The following is an 18,259-nucleotide window of genomic DNA, read 5'->3' on the forward strand; positions in this document are numbered from 1 at the left end:
GGGTAATTCAGTGAGAATCCCAGATCGTGAAGGAGGTGAATGGTGTGGGACACGTGGCTGGCACACAGCTGGGCCGACTTCGCTTGAATAAGCCAGTCGTCCAGATAAGGGTAGACATGTATGTGGTGTCTTCTTAGGTGTGCCGCCACTGTCGCCAGACACTTGGGGAATACCCTGGTGCCGGCGTCACTCCGAAGGGTAGGACCTTGAACTGGTAGTGTTGATCCTGAATGGTGAACCTGAGATACTTTCTGTGGGAAGGGTGCATGGGAATGTGGAAGTACGCATCATTGAGATCCAGTGTTGCGAGGAAATCTCCCCGACTTAAAAGCGGTAGGACTTGCTGTAAGGTGAGCATGTGAAAGTGCTCTGACAGAATGTATTGCTTCAGAGGTCGTAGGTCAAGTATGGGCCTGAGAGACCCGTCCTTTATTGGAATCAATAAGTACAGAGAGTACATCCCTGATCCTTGCTCCGCTAGAGGCACGAGCTCTATGGCTCCTTTTTGCAGCATACTGACGACCTCTTGCTGCAATAAGAGTAAGTGCTCTGCGGACAAAGGACGGTGTCTTGGTGGAATGTTGGGTGGAGTGGCTGTAAGCTCTAGACAATACCCGTACTGTACAATATCTCGTACCCACCTGTCTGTGGTGATGGATTTCCATACAGACAGGAACTGTTGTAGTCTCCCCCCGACAGGTGTTAGATGGTCGGGAGCAGTGACATGGCGTCACTGTTTGGTATTGGCAGAGGATCTGGAGTTGTTGTTTCCTCTTCCTCTGCCCTTGATGTTATTTCCTCTATATCCACCCCTGGGATTTTTATTGTAGGTGGATTGTGTACCTCCCTTGTTATACTGCGTTTGTTGGGTGTTTTGGCCCCTTGAGGTTCCTCTGTTATTGGAGCGCCGAAAGGAACCACCCCGAAACTGCTGCGACTGCAGAGCTCCCATGGATTTTGCAGTTTGTGTCCTTTTTAATCTTTTCTAGGGTGGCATCAACTTCAGGGCCAAACAAGAAGTCAGTGTTTTACTGGCTGATTAAGAATGGTGGTCTGTATTGCTGGTTTGAAACCAGATATCCTCAACCAAGCATGTCGCCTTAGCATGACGCAAGTGTTTATAGCCCTAGCTGCAGTGTCAGCTGTGTCTAGTGCACACTTAATGGAAGCGTTGGAGATCAGCTTCCCCTCCTGAACCAACAGCTCTGCTCCTTCCTTGAATTGTTCTGGGAGGTGCTGTAACAATGTCTCCAGAGTATCGTAGTGTGACCTATCATATCTGGCCAGAAGCGCCTGAGTATTAGCAATACGCCAGATGTTTGCAGCCTGTGCTGCCACTCTTTTGCCAGATGTGTCCAGTATCTTGGACTCTTTTATCAGGCGGAGGCGCATCTCCCGTTGACTGCGAGTTTGCCCTCTTCCTTGCATTTGCAACCACCATAGAGTGCAAAGGCAATTGACCTTTAATATAGGTAGGATCCACAGGTGCCGGCCTATAATTTTTTTCTATTCTCGGGTTAACTACCCTTGCTCTAGTATTTTCTTTGAAAATGTCCTTGGCGTGTTTAAGAACGCCCATGAGCATTGGTAGTGTCTTTACACTTCTTTCGGAAGTTGAGAACGTGTCCACAAGGAAGTCCACTTCCACAGTATCACTATGAAGATCAACGTCATGATTTAACGCAGCTCTTTCAATCAGAGCGTTGAAAGCTATAGTGTCTTCAATTGGTGATGTTTTGACATTGTAGACAGTAGTATCAGGGTCATTTTGCATGTTGCCTGGGTCAGCAGGGTCTGCCCATGGGTGGTTCTTATCATCACGACCAGTGTCCATCACATCGTCATCAGCATCATTATTATCGTCATATGCCCCTGCATCCGAGTATGTAGGGGAAAAGGATTGAGGCTCCTGCTCATATGTCTGCAAGTGTTCGACCATCACTGGTGACGCAGGTGAACCCCTCTTTTTCTTAAAAGGAATCCTGAAAGACTCCATGGGTTTTTCTGGGACTATTTTCCTTTTGTAGATAGACAGTCTCCCCGTTTCCGAGTCGATGAACTTCCTCAGTTCTCGTTCCTCTGTCTCGTATGCAGGCCTGTGGGCCAATGCGGGTCTTTTTACGGGGTCAATGCTCTGTTTTGGCTCGAACATCTTCGGCCTCACTGGCGGTGGCAAACCGTATTTTATTGGCGCCGACGTAGCGACCAACTTTGCAGTTGTGACTTTCTTCGGTCCCGCCGACAGAGCCTTGTCTCTGATTCTTTGAATCGACTCCCCGACGTGTAGGGCCATGTCTTGGGCCTTATGCTCCGCATGCGCCGCATCTGACTTTGAACCGACGTTTTTCTCCGGTCCCCGTCAGTGATCGAGTAGTGGAGCTCTGTCTCGATTCGAGCTGCGTAACGGCTCCCTTCGGTGCCGATGTCTTCGACTCGAAGATCTTCACCGTGGCCCTTGGCGCCCCGCTACTCGAGGGCCTTCTGGAAGCTCCCCGCATCGAAGTCCCTCATTTGTTTCGTCGGCCCTGAGGGTTTGGAGGCCTTGGCGCCGACTAGAGCCAGTTGCACTTTCGGTTTCGATTTCGACTGTGCTGGCTTCGGTTTCGTTTTGCTGAGATAAACCAAAATTGGTTTGGAAACCGATGGCTCAATGATAATGTTCGAAGCCGGGCCTTGTTGCGGGGCTGTTGAACTCGAAGGTAGATCTTGGGTAAGGCCTTGAGGCGATCCCTCGACCTGAGCCGTATTGATATTATGTCCATCGGCCCCCGTATCGACGGTTGGGCCTAGCTCCTCCGAGCTATCTTCCTCGGCCCCAAGGGCCTGAACGTCGACGTCTCCTACCTCTTCGACGACTTCATAAGTCTCCTCGTCTTCCAGATACTCCACTTCATCGGCTTCATAGTCGGATCCATGCACAGATCCCTGCTCCGATGAGTCATCTCGGTCCGGTAGCTCGACGACTTCTTCGTCTCCGGTCCCGAAGATATTATCTGGTTCTGGTGCAGGCCTATTCGCTTGCAAGGGAGCCGCGCGTCGGGTCTGAAGAGTCTTCTTTGATCTGAACCGGGCACAGGCCATACATTGGCCTTCATTGTGGTCCGGTGACAAGCATTTGTTGCACACAGGGTGGACGTCGTTGTGTGCATATTTTGCATTACAAAGCGGACACCTTTTGAAAAGGCCTCTACTCTCCATCGTCGATGTAACTCGATGCGAGAGGTGAATGAAGCCGTCCGATAGTCGATGTCCTATAGATAAATGTTATCGATACCGATCGAAACGATACTGATGGTCGCGAAAGCCTTTTGGCTTTGAGAAAAAGTTTCCTAACTTGAGCTAAGATGTTAACATCCGAACCCAATGGCGGAAAAAAACAATCTGAGGATGCCCATGCGCAGTGTAGTCCAGGGGAGGAGCCACCTATCCCGTGATACTTCGAAGACTTCTCCAGGACAACAATGTGCAATCATCCGGACCCAACACTAGGTGGCGATTTAATGCAATAGATATGAATTCAGCAGCCCACATGCCTCGAACAGTATCGCTCAGGGGTGAGTACTTGTTTGAAACCGAAATGGCATAAACTGATGTCAAAGGAAGTAAGGTAACAGTTTCAACGTTTTGTGAGGCAGGCTCTGTCTGTACCCCTGTCTGTACCTCCTTAAGGGTAGACAGGTCAATACTGCTCTGTGAATTAACCTGTGGGTTTAACTTAAAGTAGGACTTTAATGAAGGTGTTATTCTGGATGCTGACTGAGCAGCTTTCTTCTTTTTTTCTTTTGCTAATTTATTCCTACCTTCTTTAGTAACCAAGCTTTTATTTCTGGTTTTGCCTTGTGTGGAGGTTAGGGAGTGATCTACTTGTAGCTCCACCTTAGGGTCCTCGACCTTTTCCTGGAAGAGGTTCGATCTCAGTTTATATCTTCTCCCCCAAGCCACTTCCTTGCCTGTGTTTTCCTCTTTTCCCTCCACAAAACCTTCTTCTAGAATAAGATTTTAGAACTCGCTCTCTAGCTCCACCCCTTTCCCCTTACTCATATGAGGTAAACCGTTAGCAGTCATGCCATATCCCAAGCTTGCTTTTTTATTCTGCCTTACAAGATTGCCCTGCTGTAAGTGCTGTAATTGCAACTGATGCTTGATGCCATCGTTTATTGTATACCGTACTTCCTGACCCCCCCTCCTGGGAACTACCAGCATAAACACCGACAGTACCAGCAGATATCACTAATTTTAAAGATAAATTGGGGAAGCGGAGTGCAGCTCGGAACTCTCCGAGTGCACTCGCCACCCTGAGAACTGCAGGGCAAATCCACATTCACCCCCCCCTTCAAGCTATCAAACACTAACCTACCGTGAGGCAGCAGAGGGAAAATACTACAGGCTGCGAAACTGCAGAGTACGGCAATCCCAGGATGAAGTCCAGGGCAAACCCAAAAACAAAGTAAAGTGGGGAGGCAAAGCGGGGTGAAGAAAAGAGGAACGGTGAGCAGCGTTGCAGCGTCATAAGCGGCACTTACGTCTACAGCATCCGCCGTCGCTGAGCAAACCACAGCGGACCGCAGTAAGCCACAGCCAAGCTATTTTCCACAGCCTTAATCCTCAATCCCCCCTGGCGGACTCAACAAAGCCCGGAAAATGTGTCAGCTCCTGACGGGTAAAAGCCGTAAAGATGCGAGGAAAAAGTCACTCCATTTCGCCGCGGGTGAGAGAGCAGCTCCCGACTAGCACACTAGCTAGCCGCCATGTTCCCTTGTGGGCGAGTCCCTCAAGGGACCTTCCAGACTCAAGCTTCCATCAAACCTTATGTCCACAGATTTGATGGAAGCTGGAGTCTGGAAGGTGTGCACCGTGGAACTCAACAGCCCCGGAACCAGAGCGATCATGAATCTAGCTTACGTGTCAAATCGAATGAGGCTTCATAAATGGCAGCTGATGCCTCAATTAAGGCTTCCTTGTTGCTCTATTGGTGATCTTTTGAAGGAAACCTCATCTACCTGTGAAACCCAATGAGGAAAATACTTTGGAGATCTAGCAGACTGCACTTCTATTCAAAGAGCAACAGGTTAACCTTTCTAGGGATAGAACATGATCTGGATCTTCACAACCAAGAGAATTACCTCTACTTTGAGTGATGAGAATGGTGATCCTTTTCCTCTTTTTCACGGGTTCATCTTCAGAAGAATAGTAATGAAAGATTTCAGTCCACCCTTGTCACCTGTCCACAGTTAAGCAGAGTATATAGAGGAACCACAGAAATCAGCCTCATCCTAAATGGAAATGCCATGGAAAGAGGAACCCTTCTGGCGGCTAATAGGTTGAGTCATCCTCTGCTGCGCTAATGGAAGGGAGCTCTTCAGTAGAGGACGGAGGCTCTGGAACTGGCAAAACGTGCAGGACAGGCCTTCAAGTCCTGACTTGGCCTCTCAAAGTCGAGGAAGTAACAGGAGGACCTGTAGTAGACTCTGCTGCTCTTGACATCAACAAAGACACCAATGGTGAAAAAGCACCGAAGCCAGAGGATAGGCTCCTGGCACCCTTGGAGCCTTAACGTCAACCTTCAATGCCTCAACTTTGAGGGAGAATATTTTAACGCTGCGCATCTGGTGGCTCAACAGAAAGAGGGGAAGGGGGGAAAACAACCTAAGAAAAAATTTGTAAAAACAAGGCGGACGTAAAGATGAGCTAAGGGAAAAAAACAAATATGCAGGTTTTCAACCAAAGTTAGAGATTCTTCTCAGGTGATTTAGTAAAAACAAACTCCACCATATCTGTCAGCCTCTAAAATTCATTAACAGTGCAGTATCAATGTTTTCAGCCTATCAGAAGTTGGAGTATTAAAAAGTCTCAATCACAATGGTGTTTTCATCCAAATGCATTGTACAGTTAATTTCGCTAATTGCATTTAAATCCAAAAAAGTATACACAAAAATCATTGCCTCTTATAGGAATATCCTCTTTGTAAGAATATTTTTAAAGATCATGTATAATAGATTCTGCACATATGTGGAGACAGTATATGGTTTATGGCCATCAGAGAATACTGTTAGAGAACCTCCCTTTCAGGGATATCAATCTTCATATCCCAATTGTAAATAATGTCATGCAATCTAAGCTTGATTGTAACAAATCAATATATTTAGCCAATCATGATAAACTCCTCCAACATATTCAATAGGTCCAAATGACCACTACCTGCCATGTTTCAGATGTAAACATATTCCACCCAAGCTCAGATCCATTCATTGGCTGCCCTTAAACTAAAAGGTCTCCTTTAAAGCTTTAGCTATTGTTCACAAAGCAAAGTATCCTTAGTTTCTGGCCTCAATGTTTATTTTGTATCTCCTGAGTCAGGCTATCAAATCTACTAATCAAATTCTACTTTTGATTTAAAAAACGAGAACAGTTACTAATGGGGATCGAAATTTCTCCATTGCTGCTACTACGCTCTGAACTTGTTACCGTAAAAAATTGTGAGCAGAGTCTAATTTTTGGTCTTTTAGAAATTTCTTGAAATCCTGGCCTTTTCAACGAATAGCTTTTTCCATTTATTTTGCTCTTTCGAGAAAGGAGGTCATTTGCAGCAGTTATTTTCTTGTTCATTTTAATGTCCCCGTCCTGCTGCTTTCCTCCCCTTATTTCTTTTATCCTGTTCTGTTTGACAAACTAGATCAAATTAGCTCTGTAATTGTACTCCACAGAAATAAATAAAACATTGTTTAACATGAATATTTTGCAGGGAATTCGGGGATGTCATCACTGAATACTGTTAATGATAACACGCGGCCAATCATGCGTATGTGCTTGGACAGCCACTCAAGGTTTTACACTCCCACTATGATCTCTTTTCTTAACTGCTTGGCAAGGTCCAAAGGGGACTTAAGGAATTTAGTGAGGCTCCTCATTTACAGAAAGTCCTTGGACCACAACATGGACGCTAGCAAATATAAAAAAAAAACAAAGAGGTTAAAGGTCCGCTGGAAGGTCTTTAGATAGGTTGGAGAGCCTGCTCAAAATTTTACAGAGAGCTGAATGGGGATGGGTACATGATCAATGATTATTTTGGCAACAAGCTATCCATGTATTTTTATGAAAAAATGTACAAGTCACAATCGGATGTTGCACAAGAGGACAGGAAGACAATAAAACAAAAAAATCCTTTCCTTACACTAAACTTACTATGTTCGCGAAGAATTCCATGACTATGCGCTCGGCTATGCTGTTCCAAACTTAGTTGCTGTTCATGCAAATCCACAGGAGTAAGATTTATGCCAGTTCCTTCAAGGTACAGCCTGATCCTTTGGCGCCACTGCCACCTATGAAAATAACAGAATTATAAAGCCATATATCTAAAACTCACATATGGATCATTTGAGTTTAGTTGGAAAGATTAACCTACCATCATAACTTAGTTCAGTCTACATATGATGGGTTCCAAAGTAACTACACATTAACAGAAAGGCATGCAACAATAAATCAAACCTTCCACATACAACAGATATGCTTTTCAAAACCAGGAATAAGATCTGAAGGTCTTCAAAAGGAAAACGTACAAAAGATACTGACACTCTGGTTGCCCATGCCTGGAAATTTAGTAGCATATGATTTGCACACATTTCACTTCTTACTGCCTAGACAGATGGAATATCACAATATCTAAATTTATAACAAATTTCCATTATGCAAGGACAGCCTAAGAAGAAATTTTTATGATAATCTTTCTCTGCAATAAAGCCCATAGTCATGAAATCTGAGAGCTTGCAACAAGACTACCAAATAAAGACATTTGTGGGCACATTACAAATACAAGGCACATTAAGCTCAGAATTACCATAGATCAGTAGAATCTTGCTTAGGAAACAGTGCGACACTCTGCGTTGAACTATTCATGTACTAACCAATATAATATAACCTCTAGGCCCAACAGCTTGCATGCAGGCTGTTTATACCCAACATGACATGATCAGTAAATTAAGCCCAGTGGTGTAACAATACTTGAGGCCCCCCCTATGCAAAGCACATGGAGAGCCACCCCCCTCCCGCCACCCCTGCCCAACACTTTGCGCCACCACCCAAAAATCTGGTATATGTTGATTTGGAACCTCCACCATTTAAATGAAATGCCTCTATGCAGTCTTTCTCCAATGTCGAATGAGAAAGTGGGAAAGAAACACTCTTAACATATGAGCAACACCATTTGTAACAATACTGTCAAAAGCATATTATTGAACTGTGGCAGCAATCAGAACAATGCCAAGGAGAGATTCTATTGTCACAGAAACTGCCTGTGGCTGAAGAGCAAAGAACAACTATGAAGGGTCTGAATTAGAATTGACATTAATGTACAATAACTTGAAACTTTGAAAGACGAACCCAAACCTGCAATTCCATATAACTCGACTGACAATATACATTAGAGAAGTACACAAGATATAACTCAGTATCCTGCGAAAGTCAAGAGAAATAGACTGGTGAAGAGGTAGTCTCAAAGCATAGCGAAGGCAAGTCTTATGCTGGAAGGTAGTCGTTGTGCGATGTCTGATGGCTGCCCGGTGGGGGCGCGATTTCAGGTGACTGCCTGGAGGAGGCCTGTGCGTCACGTAATTGCGTTCGGGAAGGCGCGGTTGAGGTAAAGGGTTTTTAGGAGGCTTTTGAATTTTGGAAAGGAGGGGGTGGTTCTGAGGTCGACTGGGATGGCATTCCAGATTTTCGGAGCGTTTCCTGCAAAAGAGCGGTCTGCGTTCTTTTGTTTAAGCGTTTTCAGGGTAATGAGTAGGAAGGAGTTGGAACTCCTGAGGCTTCTTGATTGCCCGACTTTCTTGAGTTTGGAGGCAAGGTATTCCGGTTTCCCTGTCTGCAGGGCTTTGTGTGTGAGGCAGGCAGTTCCGAAGCTGGCCCGCATTTCCACTGGGAGCCATTTTAGATCTCTGAGTGCGGGAGATATATGGTCAAATTGTTTGATTCCGGTGACCATTCTGGCTGCTGCATTGAGGGTGGTTTTGAGTGGGGTTAGGTGGGAGCGAGCTGTACCGGAGAGGACTGCATTCCCATAGTCCAGTCTGGACAACACCGGGGATTGGATGGCTTGTTTGAGATCGGTAGGAGGGATGTGGGGTTTGATTTTGTTGATGAGTTTCAGATTGAGGAAGGCGCTCTTGGCGGAGTTCTTGATGTGATTGGTCATGGATAGTTTGTGGTCAATGGTGATTCCCAGTGATTTGACAGAGGTTGCCACCAGGGTGAGTTTTCCATTGAGGGCATCAATGGCTTTCAACCATTCAACGATTTGCGGGTTTTCTTCCTTGTTGGAGATGAGGAGGATCTCAGTTTTTCCCTGATTGAGGTGGTTCGTTGATAGCCATTCTTGGACTTCTCCGAGAGTATTGTTGAATCTTCGGATGTCGTTAAAGGATGAGGTTTCCAAGTAGATTTGGGTGTCATCTGCATATAGATGAAAAGTGATGTTCGCTTTTTTCAGAATGGAGGTGAGGGGTTCCATATATATGTTGAACAGTTGAGGGGAGAGAATGGATCCTTGAGGGACACCTCTGTTCATGGGGAGGAGTTTGGAGGCAAAGGATTTGATTTTTACGCTTTGGGAGTGGTTTTGGAAGAAGGAGGAGAACCATTGGAGGAACACTTCGTCTTTACCTACCCGCTCTTTGAGAGCTTTGATGAGAAGACTATGGTCTACAGTGTCAAAGGCTGCTGACAAGTCTAGGAGGATGAGTAGACAGCAGTGGTCTGAGTCGAGGGAGTTGAAGATGTCGTCCATGATGTTGAGGATTGCAGTTTCGGTGCTGTAGCCTTTTCGAAAGCCCGATTGGTGATGGTCTAGCAAATTAATGTGGTCAATATGTTTGTTCAGTTGATGGAGAACGCATTTTTCTAGGATTTTGGCAAAGAAGGGGAGACTGGAGACAGGTCTGAAATTATTCAGGTCGGTTGAGTCTAAACCTGGTTTCTTCAGAAGTGGAGTGACTTGGCCGACTTTAGGGCAATCTGGTATGATGCCAGTTTTTAGGGAGCGGTTTATGATTTCGCACCAAAGTGGAGCCAGGGTGAGTTTCAGCTCTTTGACGATGTGAGAGGGTATGGGGTCGAGGTTATGAGACGATGGCTTGGAGGAGGAGATTAAATTGAGGACCTCAGATTCTGTGATGGGGTCGAAGGAAGACCAGGTTGTTGCTGGTCGCCTTCTCGTGGTACTTTCAATTGTTGGAGAGCAGTCTCTGTCGGGGGGGATGGAGGTTAATGTCCAGTGAGAGTTTGATCATGGTGATTTTTTCGTTAAAGAAGTTGGCGAAGTAATCACATTAGGCTTTAGAGTGCTGGAAGAGGGATGTCGCTGGCAATGACGTTTGTTTTTTGATGATGTCAAAGAGTTCTCTTGGTCTGTGTTAGGCCTTGTCCAGCACGCTGCAGAAAAAGTGGATTTTTCATTATTGATATGTTGTTTGTACTTTCTTCTTGCTGCTCTGAGATAATCGAAACGGCTGGAGGAGGGATTCTTTCTAAAGAGACGTTCTGAGGCTCTGAGTTGCCTTCTTTCCTCATTAATGTCCTTGTTGAACCAGGATCTGGAGGGTATGTTCCTGGGTTTTTTCAGCTTCAAGGGGGCTAGTTCGTCTAGGATGGAGGACATGGTAATATTGTAGTGGGATGCGAGTTCTTCAGTTGAGAGGCCTTCCGGGGAGATGGGCAGGAGGGAGGATATTTTCTCTTCTAACTCATCTGTGTTGATCTGCGATATGTTTCTCGACTATGAGGAGGGGTCTGAGATGGAGGGAAGAGACACGATCTGTTGGGGGAGGTGGAATAGGATAAGGTGATGGTCTGACCAGTCGATCTGTCATGTATTCCTATAGGTTCTGTATCGATCCCCCTATTCCTGACCCTATTCTGGTTAGCAAACTAACAAGTTAACTAGCAGCCATCCCATGAGGCAGAAAAACCCCCATGATGCAGGAACCGTTATCTGATAAAGCCACACTACGGCACAGGAACGTGTTATCTGATTAGGTCATAACGCTTGCCATCTAATTAGACAAGCGATATTCCTCCAGCCCCTGATAAGGCATACGGAGTTCTCAAAACAAATCAAACCTATGACAACCTGGGAAAAAACCCTGCGGCCATTGTTTTGATTTCACCGAGAACTTCAGCAAAAGAATGTGCTAACGACCTGGTCGTATGACATCCTTATTGACGTATCTATGTCCATCCTTACGTCAATCTCGGCACCTTAAAGGTATAAATATTACCGATATTGCCCTATGCAAACACACGCGGTGGTGACGAGGACGGAGCAGCCAGACTTGCCGAAGCCCAGAGCAGAGCAGACCCCGCTGGCGCAGCCCCGCCTTCTTGACGCGCTGAGAACGAGCAGCTGCCCATTTCTCCTGCCGAGAAATCCAGCTCCGGCGCTTCCGGGTAGCCCTCGCAGGCAGCCTGGAATATCGAGACCAGAGACGAGAGATACCATCCCTCATCCATCCTAGATTCCAGGTACAGAACTGAATAACCCCTCGAAGAGAATTCTTTAGTCAGACACTTGGCAAAAACAAACTTAACTTAAACTGTAACTTTCTATTCCCGCCCACGTATTAGGCTTAGGTCAGGTACACGGGGTAGGCGTAGTTAGAAACACCAGTTGAGTACGATTAGTCAAATGTATATGTGTATGTATTCATTTTAAACCATCATATGGCTTAGAAACCATATCAATGTTTTTACAGTATTATTTTATACTTCTGCTTTTAATGTATGCACTTTACTTAACCATAAGTATTGCAATAATATCGATCCATTTCTCTTGTATGAGAAAAGAGACTGATCAATAAATAACATCTTTTATTGAACACGCCCGTCTCTTCCTTTTCTCTACAATCTGATGAGACTAAGAATGCACGTACTGACTGAGTAAAATAACTTGCCTTTTGTTTTCACACGACTCTCGAGATACACTCTTGATTAGGGGAGAGCAAAGTTGTCATGTTCTATGGTTGTCAGAAACTAAATCCCTTCTTGTCTATCCAGGGAGGTTCAACTCCTCCTTGCCTATTCGAGAAAGTTTCTAGTGAACTCTGAGCTAGCTGGCAAACCCAAAACTTTAAGTCTAATATCGACAGTAGTAGACCTAGTTAACGTCTGGTCTAGGCCTATACTATTGAAGGTATTATTCCAATGCGCAGAGCCTATTGGGATAATAGGAACTACACTACATGGCGCCCAACGTGTTTGGAAGGGCGATAAAATTAACGTAAGACATTTAGAGTAACTCAGTCGTGCTTTCTCACTCAGACCCCTTTTCCCATAATACTCCAAAGACGTCTGGAGTGGGCGAAAGGTAAATATCCGCCAAACCTCGCAGGAGGAAACTCCTATGTATGGTACTTGGTTTAGTCAACGTTGAAGGATAAACCGTTCCAAAATATTGTGCATCTAATCTTTGCTTCCATAAGAAACCTGATCTGCAAACAAACAAAATAACCTTCTGTCGGTACAATGTCAGACAGTGAAGGAGAAAGAGAGGCAGTTAGATTAGCAGCTGAAATAGCAGCAGCTGATACTGCACTACAAGAAGCAGACCCGGATATAATACTCATCCCGGTCATTAAAAGGAAATCTATAACTTTAAAACTTATAGAAAATGGACTGACACCTAGAGGTGGTACAGTCATATTCGTAATTGAGGCACACGAATATCGGCAGACAGAGGTATACTATTCATGGATACATTTTCCAGCAGCAAATGCTGTAACAAAGTACTTCCACTATTACAAAGTAGAGGAACCTCCTGGAGAGTACACTCCTTTCGAGGAGGTGGAAGTACCACTTAAATTTCAAGAGCATTTGCTCTTATTTAATGGCGCCCTAAAACATAATAATCACATCACCAGGCTCGGTCCCTTAGGTAGACCAGGAGCAACGTGGCCGGTCCTAGCCGGATACACACCACATCCAGACATCAATGGGATGTCTGCAGCAGAGCTGTTAACACAGCTAAAACAATTAATAAAAATACATAGACAATTAGTCCAATATGTGATGCGGACTTCAACAATTCAACCAGCAATTAAAATTCCACAGCTGACCCCTCACCAGGGGAACACAAATAAAATTACACCACAGAACATACAATCCTGCCTAGGTAAAGTATCAGCGAAACGGGAACAAATACCATTCTGGTTAGCACAAAAAATCACCCAAATAGAGGCTGTGTTTCCAGACACCACCCCGTTAGAAAAACACAGGATTCTGACTATCTGTCTTCCAATGGGAATCGCACCACACGTGGAGGACTGTGACACTTGGGGTACAGTCTTTGCTTCTATCTACACAAAAACGCACGGTGTTCCATCCATTTCGGTAATACCAGATGTGCTAAAACAAATTCAAGACGAATATGGTCCAGAACCCGCTTTAACTCTTGGTATGAAATTACTAAAAGACTTCAAGCAGGTCTCGGCTATATTATTAGCCAACATAAAGGGAGAAGCAGCAAACGTGGCGATCCGCCAGAGGTTAAAGGAGACAGATATAGCAGACCAACCAGCTGAAATTGCCAGAATTATAGAAAAATCCTATGAGGAACTAGGTAGAGATAGCTTAGGTGGAATACCAGTAAAACCACAACTGATTGAAAGTCCTGAAAAAATATTTTTTAATAATAATTCAACATCACAGAAAAAGAGCTGGGATGGAAACAAACAATCCAATCCTAAAGAAAAGAAATTCCAGTCCAGAGGAAGGTCTCCTAGGCGAAGAGAAAAATCTCCGACCCAAATACACAGGTCACCCCAGAGTGACCCCTCTGGGAAAAGATATAACCTTAGAAATAGGGATAATATAAAGAAGCCTGATAGATATCAAGACATTGATACACGTCCCTCTCAATCTTTTCAGACTTCCTCGCAGAAATCGGAAAGAAGAGGACGATCAGAACAAAGAGAAGAGCACGCCAAGTCCAAAGACAAGGAACCTGCTCAGCTAAAAAAGAAATTACAATTTCCAAAAAAGAAGGTAGCCAGTATCAAGGTAGTTAACAATGCCGAGAATACTGAGGACACAACTGAAAAACGGAGAATGGGCTCAGACAATGCTAGACAGCGCAGCAGAAGTGAGCATAGCTCGCAAAGTCCTTATGAATCATCTGGAGACAGTGGACACGAATGAATATCTTCAAGTGGAAACTGCAGACACCAGAGTTAGCAAACCTCACAAAATATATGAAATAACTTTACGTATAGAAGGGGATAAGACTAGAAAAATAAGGGGACTGTTTTGGGATAATCTTTCCAAGGGCTATGACATCCTTCTAGCTGAAAAAGACTGGCCACCAGAGTTTGTCAGGGAGTGCCCTCATGGCGAAGAAATAATTATGCCTGCCTTCTCAAATCATATCCCAATTCATAAAAAATACACACTTGCCAGAAAGTGGGCAGTAGCTCAAGCTCCTGCTTTATATAAAAATCATGTAGGATGGGATGAGGACTCTCCTCCTCACAAAATCCAGTTAAAATCACAACCTACTGCACAGAGGCAATACCCAATTAAGCAAGAAGCTAAAAAACAGGTAAAAGAGATCCTAGATCAGCTAGAATACCAGGGGGTGATTGAAACTTGCACCTCACAAATGAACAACCCTTTGTTTCCGGTCTCCAAACCAGACAATTCATATCGTCTAGTTTTGGATTACCGACACCTTAACTCATGTTGCAAAACTTTTGCAGTGCAAAACTCGCACAGTGCTGCACTAATGAATAACATAGTGCGCAAAAAATACAAAACAACATTAGACATCTCTAATGGATTATTTTGTCAAAACATAGCACCAGAGAGCAGATATTTGTCTGCATTCTCAATAAATGGCACTCAAAAACAATTCTGTCGGTTAGCCCAGGGGTACAAGAACAGCCCGGGAGTATTCTCAGCAAGAGTAACAGAATTACTACAAACATATGACGACGAAGCATTATCGTATGTCGATGACATATACTTAACAGATGATGACTTGGAGACTCACTTGAAGAGAGTGAACACCATAATACTTGGGTTCGCAGCAGAGGGTTACAAATTCAACTTTAAAAAATCCAGAATTGCCCATCTAACAGTCCTGTTCTTAGGATACGAATTATCAAGTGAAGGCAAAAGCCTGGCTGACAATTTCCTAGAGAAATGTGCCGTACTCCAAGCACCTAGAACACTAAAAAACCTACAGTCAATTCTAGGCTTCCTAAATTTCGGAAGAACATACATTGCAAATTACGCAGAAAGGGTGAAACCCCTTTATGATCTAATAAAACCAGATTTTAAAAGAACCAATTGGACTCAAATACACACAGAAATTCTGAGATCCTTACAAACAGACATGTTAATTAAAACAAAGTTAGAAACACGTGATAACACACGCAATCTTGTGATTCGAGTCATCCCAGGGAGATGCGGATTCACATACCTGACCTCTAATGAGGGAGAAAAGGTACCAATTGCATTCAAATCACACTTGTACACAGAAGCTGAAAAGAAGTACAGCATTAAGGAAAACATTGTTCATGCAGTTCAAACCGCAATAGCTAGAGAAAAAGATCAAGCGGACGGTAGACATATCACAGTCAGAACAGCAGAATCGGCCTTTGAGGCATTAACAACCCCGGGTAATTTACCAACAACAACATTGAATCCGGAATGGATACAATGGGTGAATTCAATTACAACGGACAAAGTATACTACTACTTTGATCCAGAACTAAAGGAATTAAAAAATCTAGAATATGAAAGAACATTCCCTCTGCCTATCGACATTCTGCCCTTACGACAATACGCTTGTGTAATCTATACAGACGGACATGCTCAACCCTCCGTTTGGGGAGAACAAGCATACAACCCCACATGTGAGATTACAAAAGAAGTGTGGCGCGGAGGTAAACTAAAACCTCTATTAACAAAAACACACTCAGTAGAAACTAATTCAGAACAACAAACTGAAATAATAGCATTGAAAATGGCACTAGATAATGCGGATCGCGAATTCCCGACACTTATAGTGTCCGATTCATATTACTGCGTCAAATCATATAACAACGATTTGCAGAAATGGATTCAAAACGGTTACAAAGATGACACAGGTGCAACAATAAAGCAAAAACTGCTTTGGGAACAAATAGCTCTTTTACAAAAAGAACTACCAAAGACTCACGTGACACACTCACTGAGTCATCAGCGTGATGGCGTTCACGTTGCAGGGAATTCATTGGCTGAGACAGCCACAGCGGTAGCAACTAAATCGGCTTCCGTAGTTCGGAAAAAGCGTACAGTGAAGTATATTGACGGTGAAACAGTGCTTGCAGTGAAAACGTCATCAAAAGGTGACTGCTCAGCGCTACCGATCAACTATCCACTCAATTATACATACATAATCGATGCAAACTCCGTCCCTTTTGCTCGAATCCCTGGAGTGGGGGATAGAGTGATTCCAAACATGGACAGGAGAAACTTGTTAATCGCAGACGCACATATGGGCGAGGGTCTCAGACACCTCAAACTAAAAGATTCTCTGGAAGAATTACAATCAAGGTACTGGTGGCCAGGCATGAGCCTGCATCATACCATGTTTGTAAAAAACTGCCCAAACTGCAACAGGAATCGCAGTGGTGAGAGAAACGGTGTAATACCGTGTCGTTTCACTCCAGAAAAAATCAACAGTAAAAAGCAAGGCTTGCGATTAACATATACAGGCTAGTTTCCACTTTTAATGTAGATCACCAGCACTCGGCTGACGTCTGGACTGTTATACAAAGATTTGCGAGTCTAAATGGCATATACGCTAAGAGCATGCTACGTTTGACAATTGTTTTCACTCTAGCCCTCCAGCCTGAGGGGAAACATGGCCAAATGAGCATAGCACAGCGGGAATCTTCTCACTTCCTTCCTGAGGGATACGGGATGGTGTAAAGAAAAAACCAAGGCATAAAGCAATCTATAACGGAAAGGATATTAGGTTCGGGAGCTGGGTGGGTCAAACATCTAATAAGTGTCCAACGTAGTCTAAATAACTTGCCAAGAAATTCTCTGAAGGGATTCAGTCCGTACGAATTATTATTTGGAACTAGGATGTTAATCTCTGACCTTGACAGTCAAACTTCAGTGGTGAAGGAAAAAAGCTTTGATATCAAAGACCGTTTGGCTATTTTGCAGGACTTGAATGAAACAAGAAAAGACCTGAGCAACATAAAGTTGAAACAACAGCCAACAACCACTGAAGAACCACCACCTGTCCCAGCAAGACCTGTCTGGATTCCAAAAGTCGGGGATCTAGTCAGAGAAAAGATCGCGGTAAAGAAGGAATTTGGGCCTTCTTACAGAAAAGCAGTTCCTGTCTTGTCTGTCAACGGGACAAGATCAGTTGTACTACCGCCACTTGCTGGTAAAAAGGAGAACCGAGTTGTATCCATCGACCTGGTAAAACCACAATCATGTGGCCGATAACAAATAGTAGGCCAAGTGGACTCCCCATAAGTAGCAGAACACCAAGGTTTGCTACCAGTACAGAGGTCCTAACAAAGAGGCTAATCACATTCGAAACGCCTACAGAAGAACGACAAGGACTATGCAACAATGCAATGGAACTTAGACCTCTGAACACCCAAATAAAAACATTTAGCAGAGACACACCAACCTATAATGAAGTAACAAACGACTATGCAAGAAACAGTAATCCTGAAGCTATTGGAACAATTGACAGAACTGCATCCGGCTACTTCATAAACTTCGATGATTCCTCTGAAGGCTTCACTGAATCAAAAACTCAGCCATCAACAAAAACCTTTAAAGATAAAGTTAAAGTACTTTTGAAACAACTGAAAGAAACATATCTGATTTCTCCATGGATTGAATTTTGGGTGGGTTTTGGTGCATTTATCCTCATACTTTGGCTCATCATGATACTAACATTGGGACGCTTCATTGAGGGAAAATATGCTAAAATGGACACAGCAAGTCAGAAAATCAACTTGATCCTCAAACCACACACATCTTCACACGTCGAGAAAAGAGAACTTTCTTCAGTCAACTTCACAGCCAATCCTATACCGGGTGGGGTAGCATGGGACAACACTGACTACGAAATCTATGGTCCGGTTGAAATCCTGAAATATCCACACCAAATTAAGATCTCATTGAGTGACTTTGTAAAACCAAGCTCATTTGCTGATGATTGGGACTTCGAAAGTATAAATAACATGATGTCTGACTT

At 44.1% G+C, this 18,259-nt stretch overlaps 1 protein-coding gene across 2 annotated transcripts in view; it reads right to left on the reverse strand.

The window, feature by feature from the left end:
* The window catches only part of NADK2 (NAD kinase 2, mitochondrial), a 1,023,510-nt gene that overhangs the window by 541,838 nt on the left and 463,413 nt on the right, over positions 1-18,259 (reverse strand). For both annotated transcript variants that reach the window (XM_078674950.1, XM_078674951.1), the window contains exon 6: positions 7,183-7,319. In XM_078674950.1, the coding sequence (XP_078531076.1) occupies positions 7,183-7,319 (137 nt within the window). The remainder of the gene's footprint in view (positions 1-7,182; positions 7,320-18,259) is intronic.

Source organism: Lissotriton helveticus, chromosome 2_1, assembly GCF_964261635.1.
Source record: "Lissotriton helveticus chromosome 2_1, aLisHel1.1, whole genome shotgun sequence".
Taxonomy (NCBI): domain Eukaryota; kingdom Metazoa; phylum Chordata; class Amphibia; order Caudata; family Salamandridae; genus Lissotriton; species Lissotriton helveticus.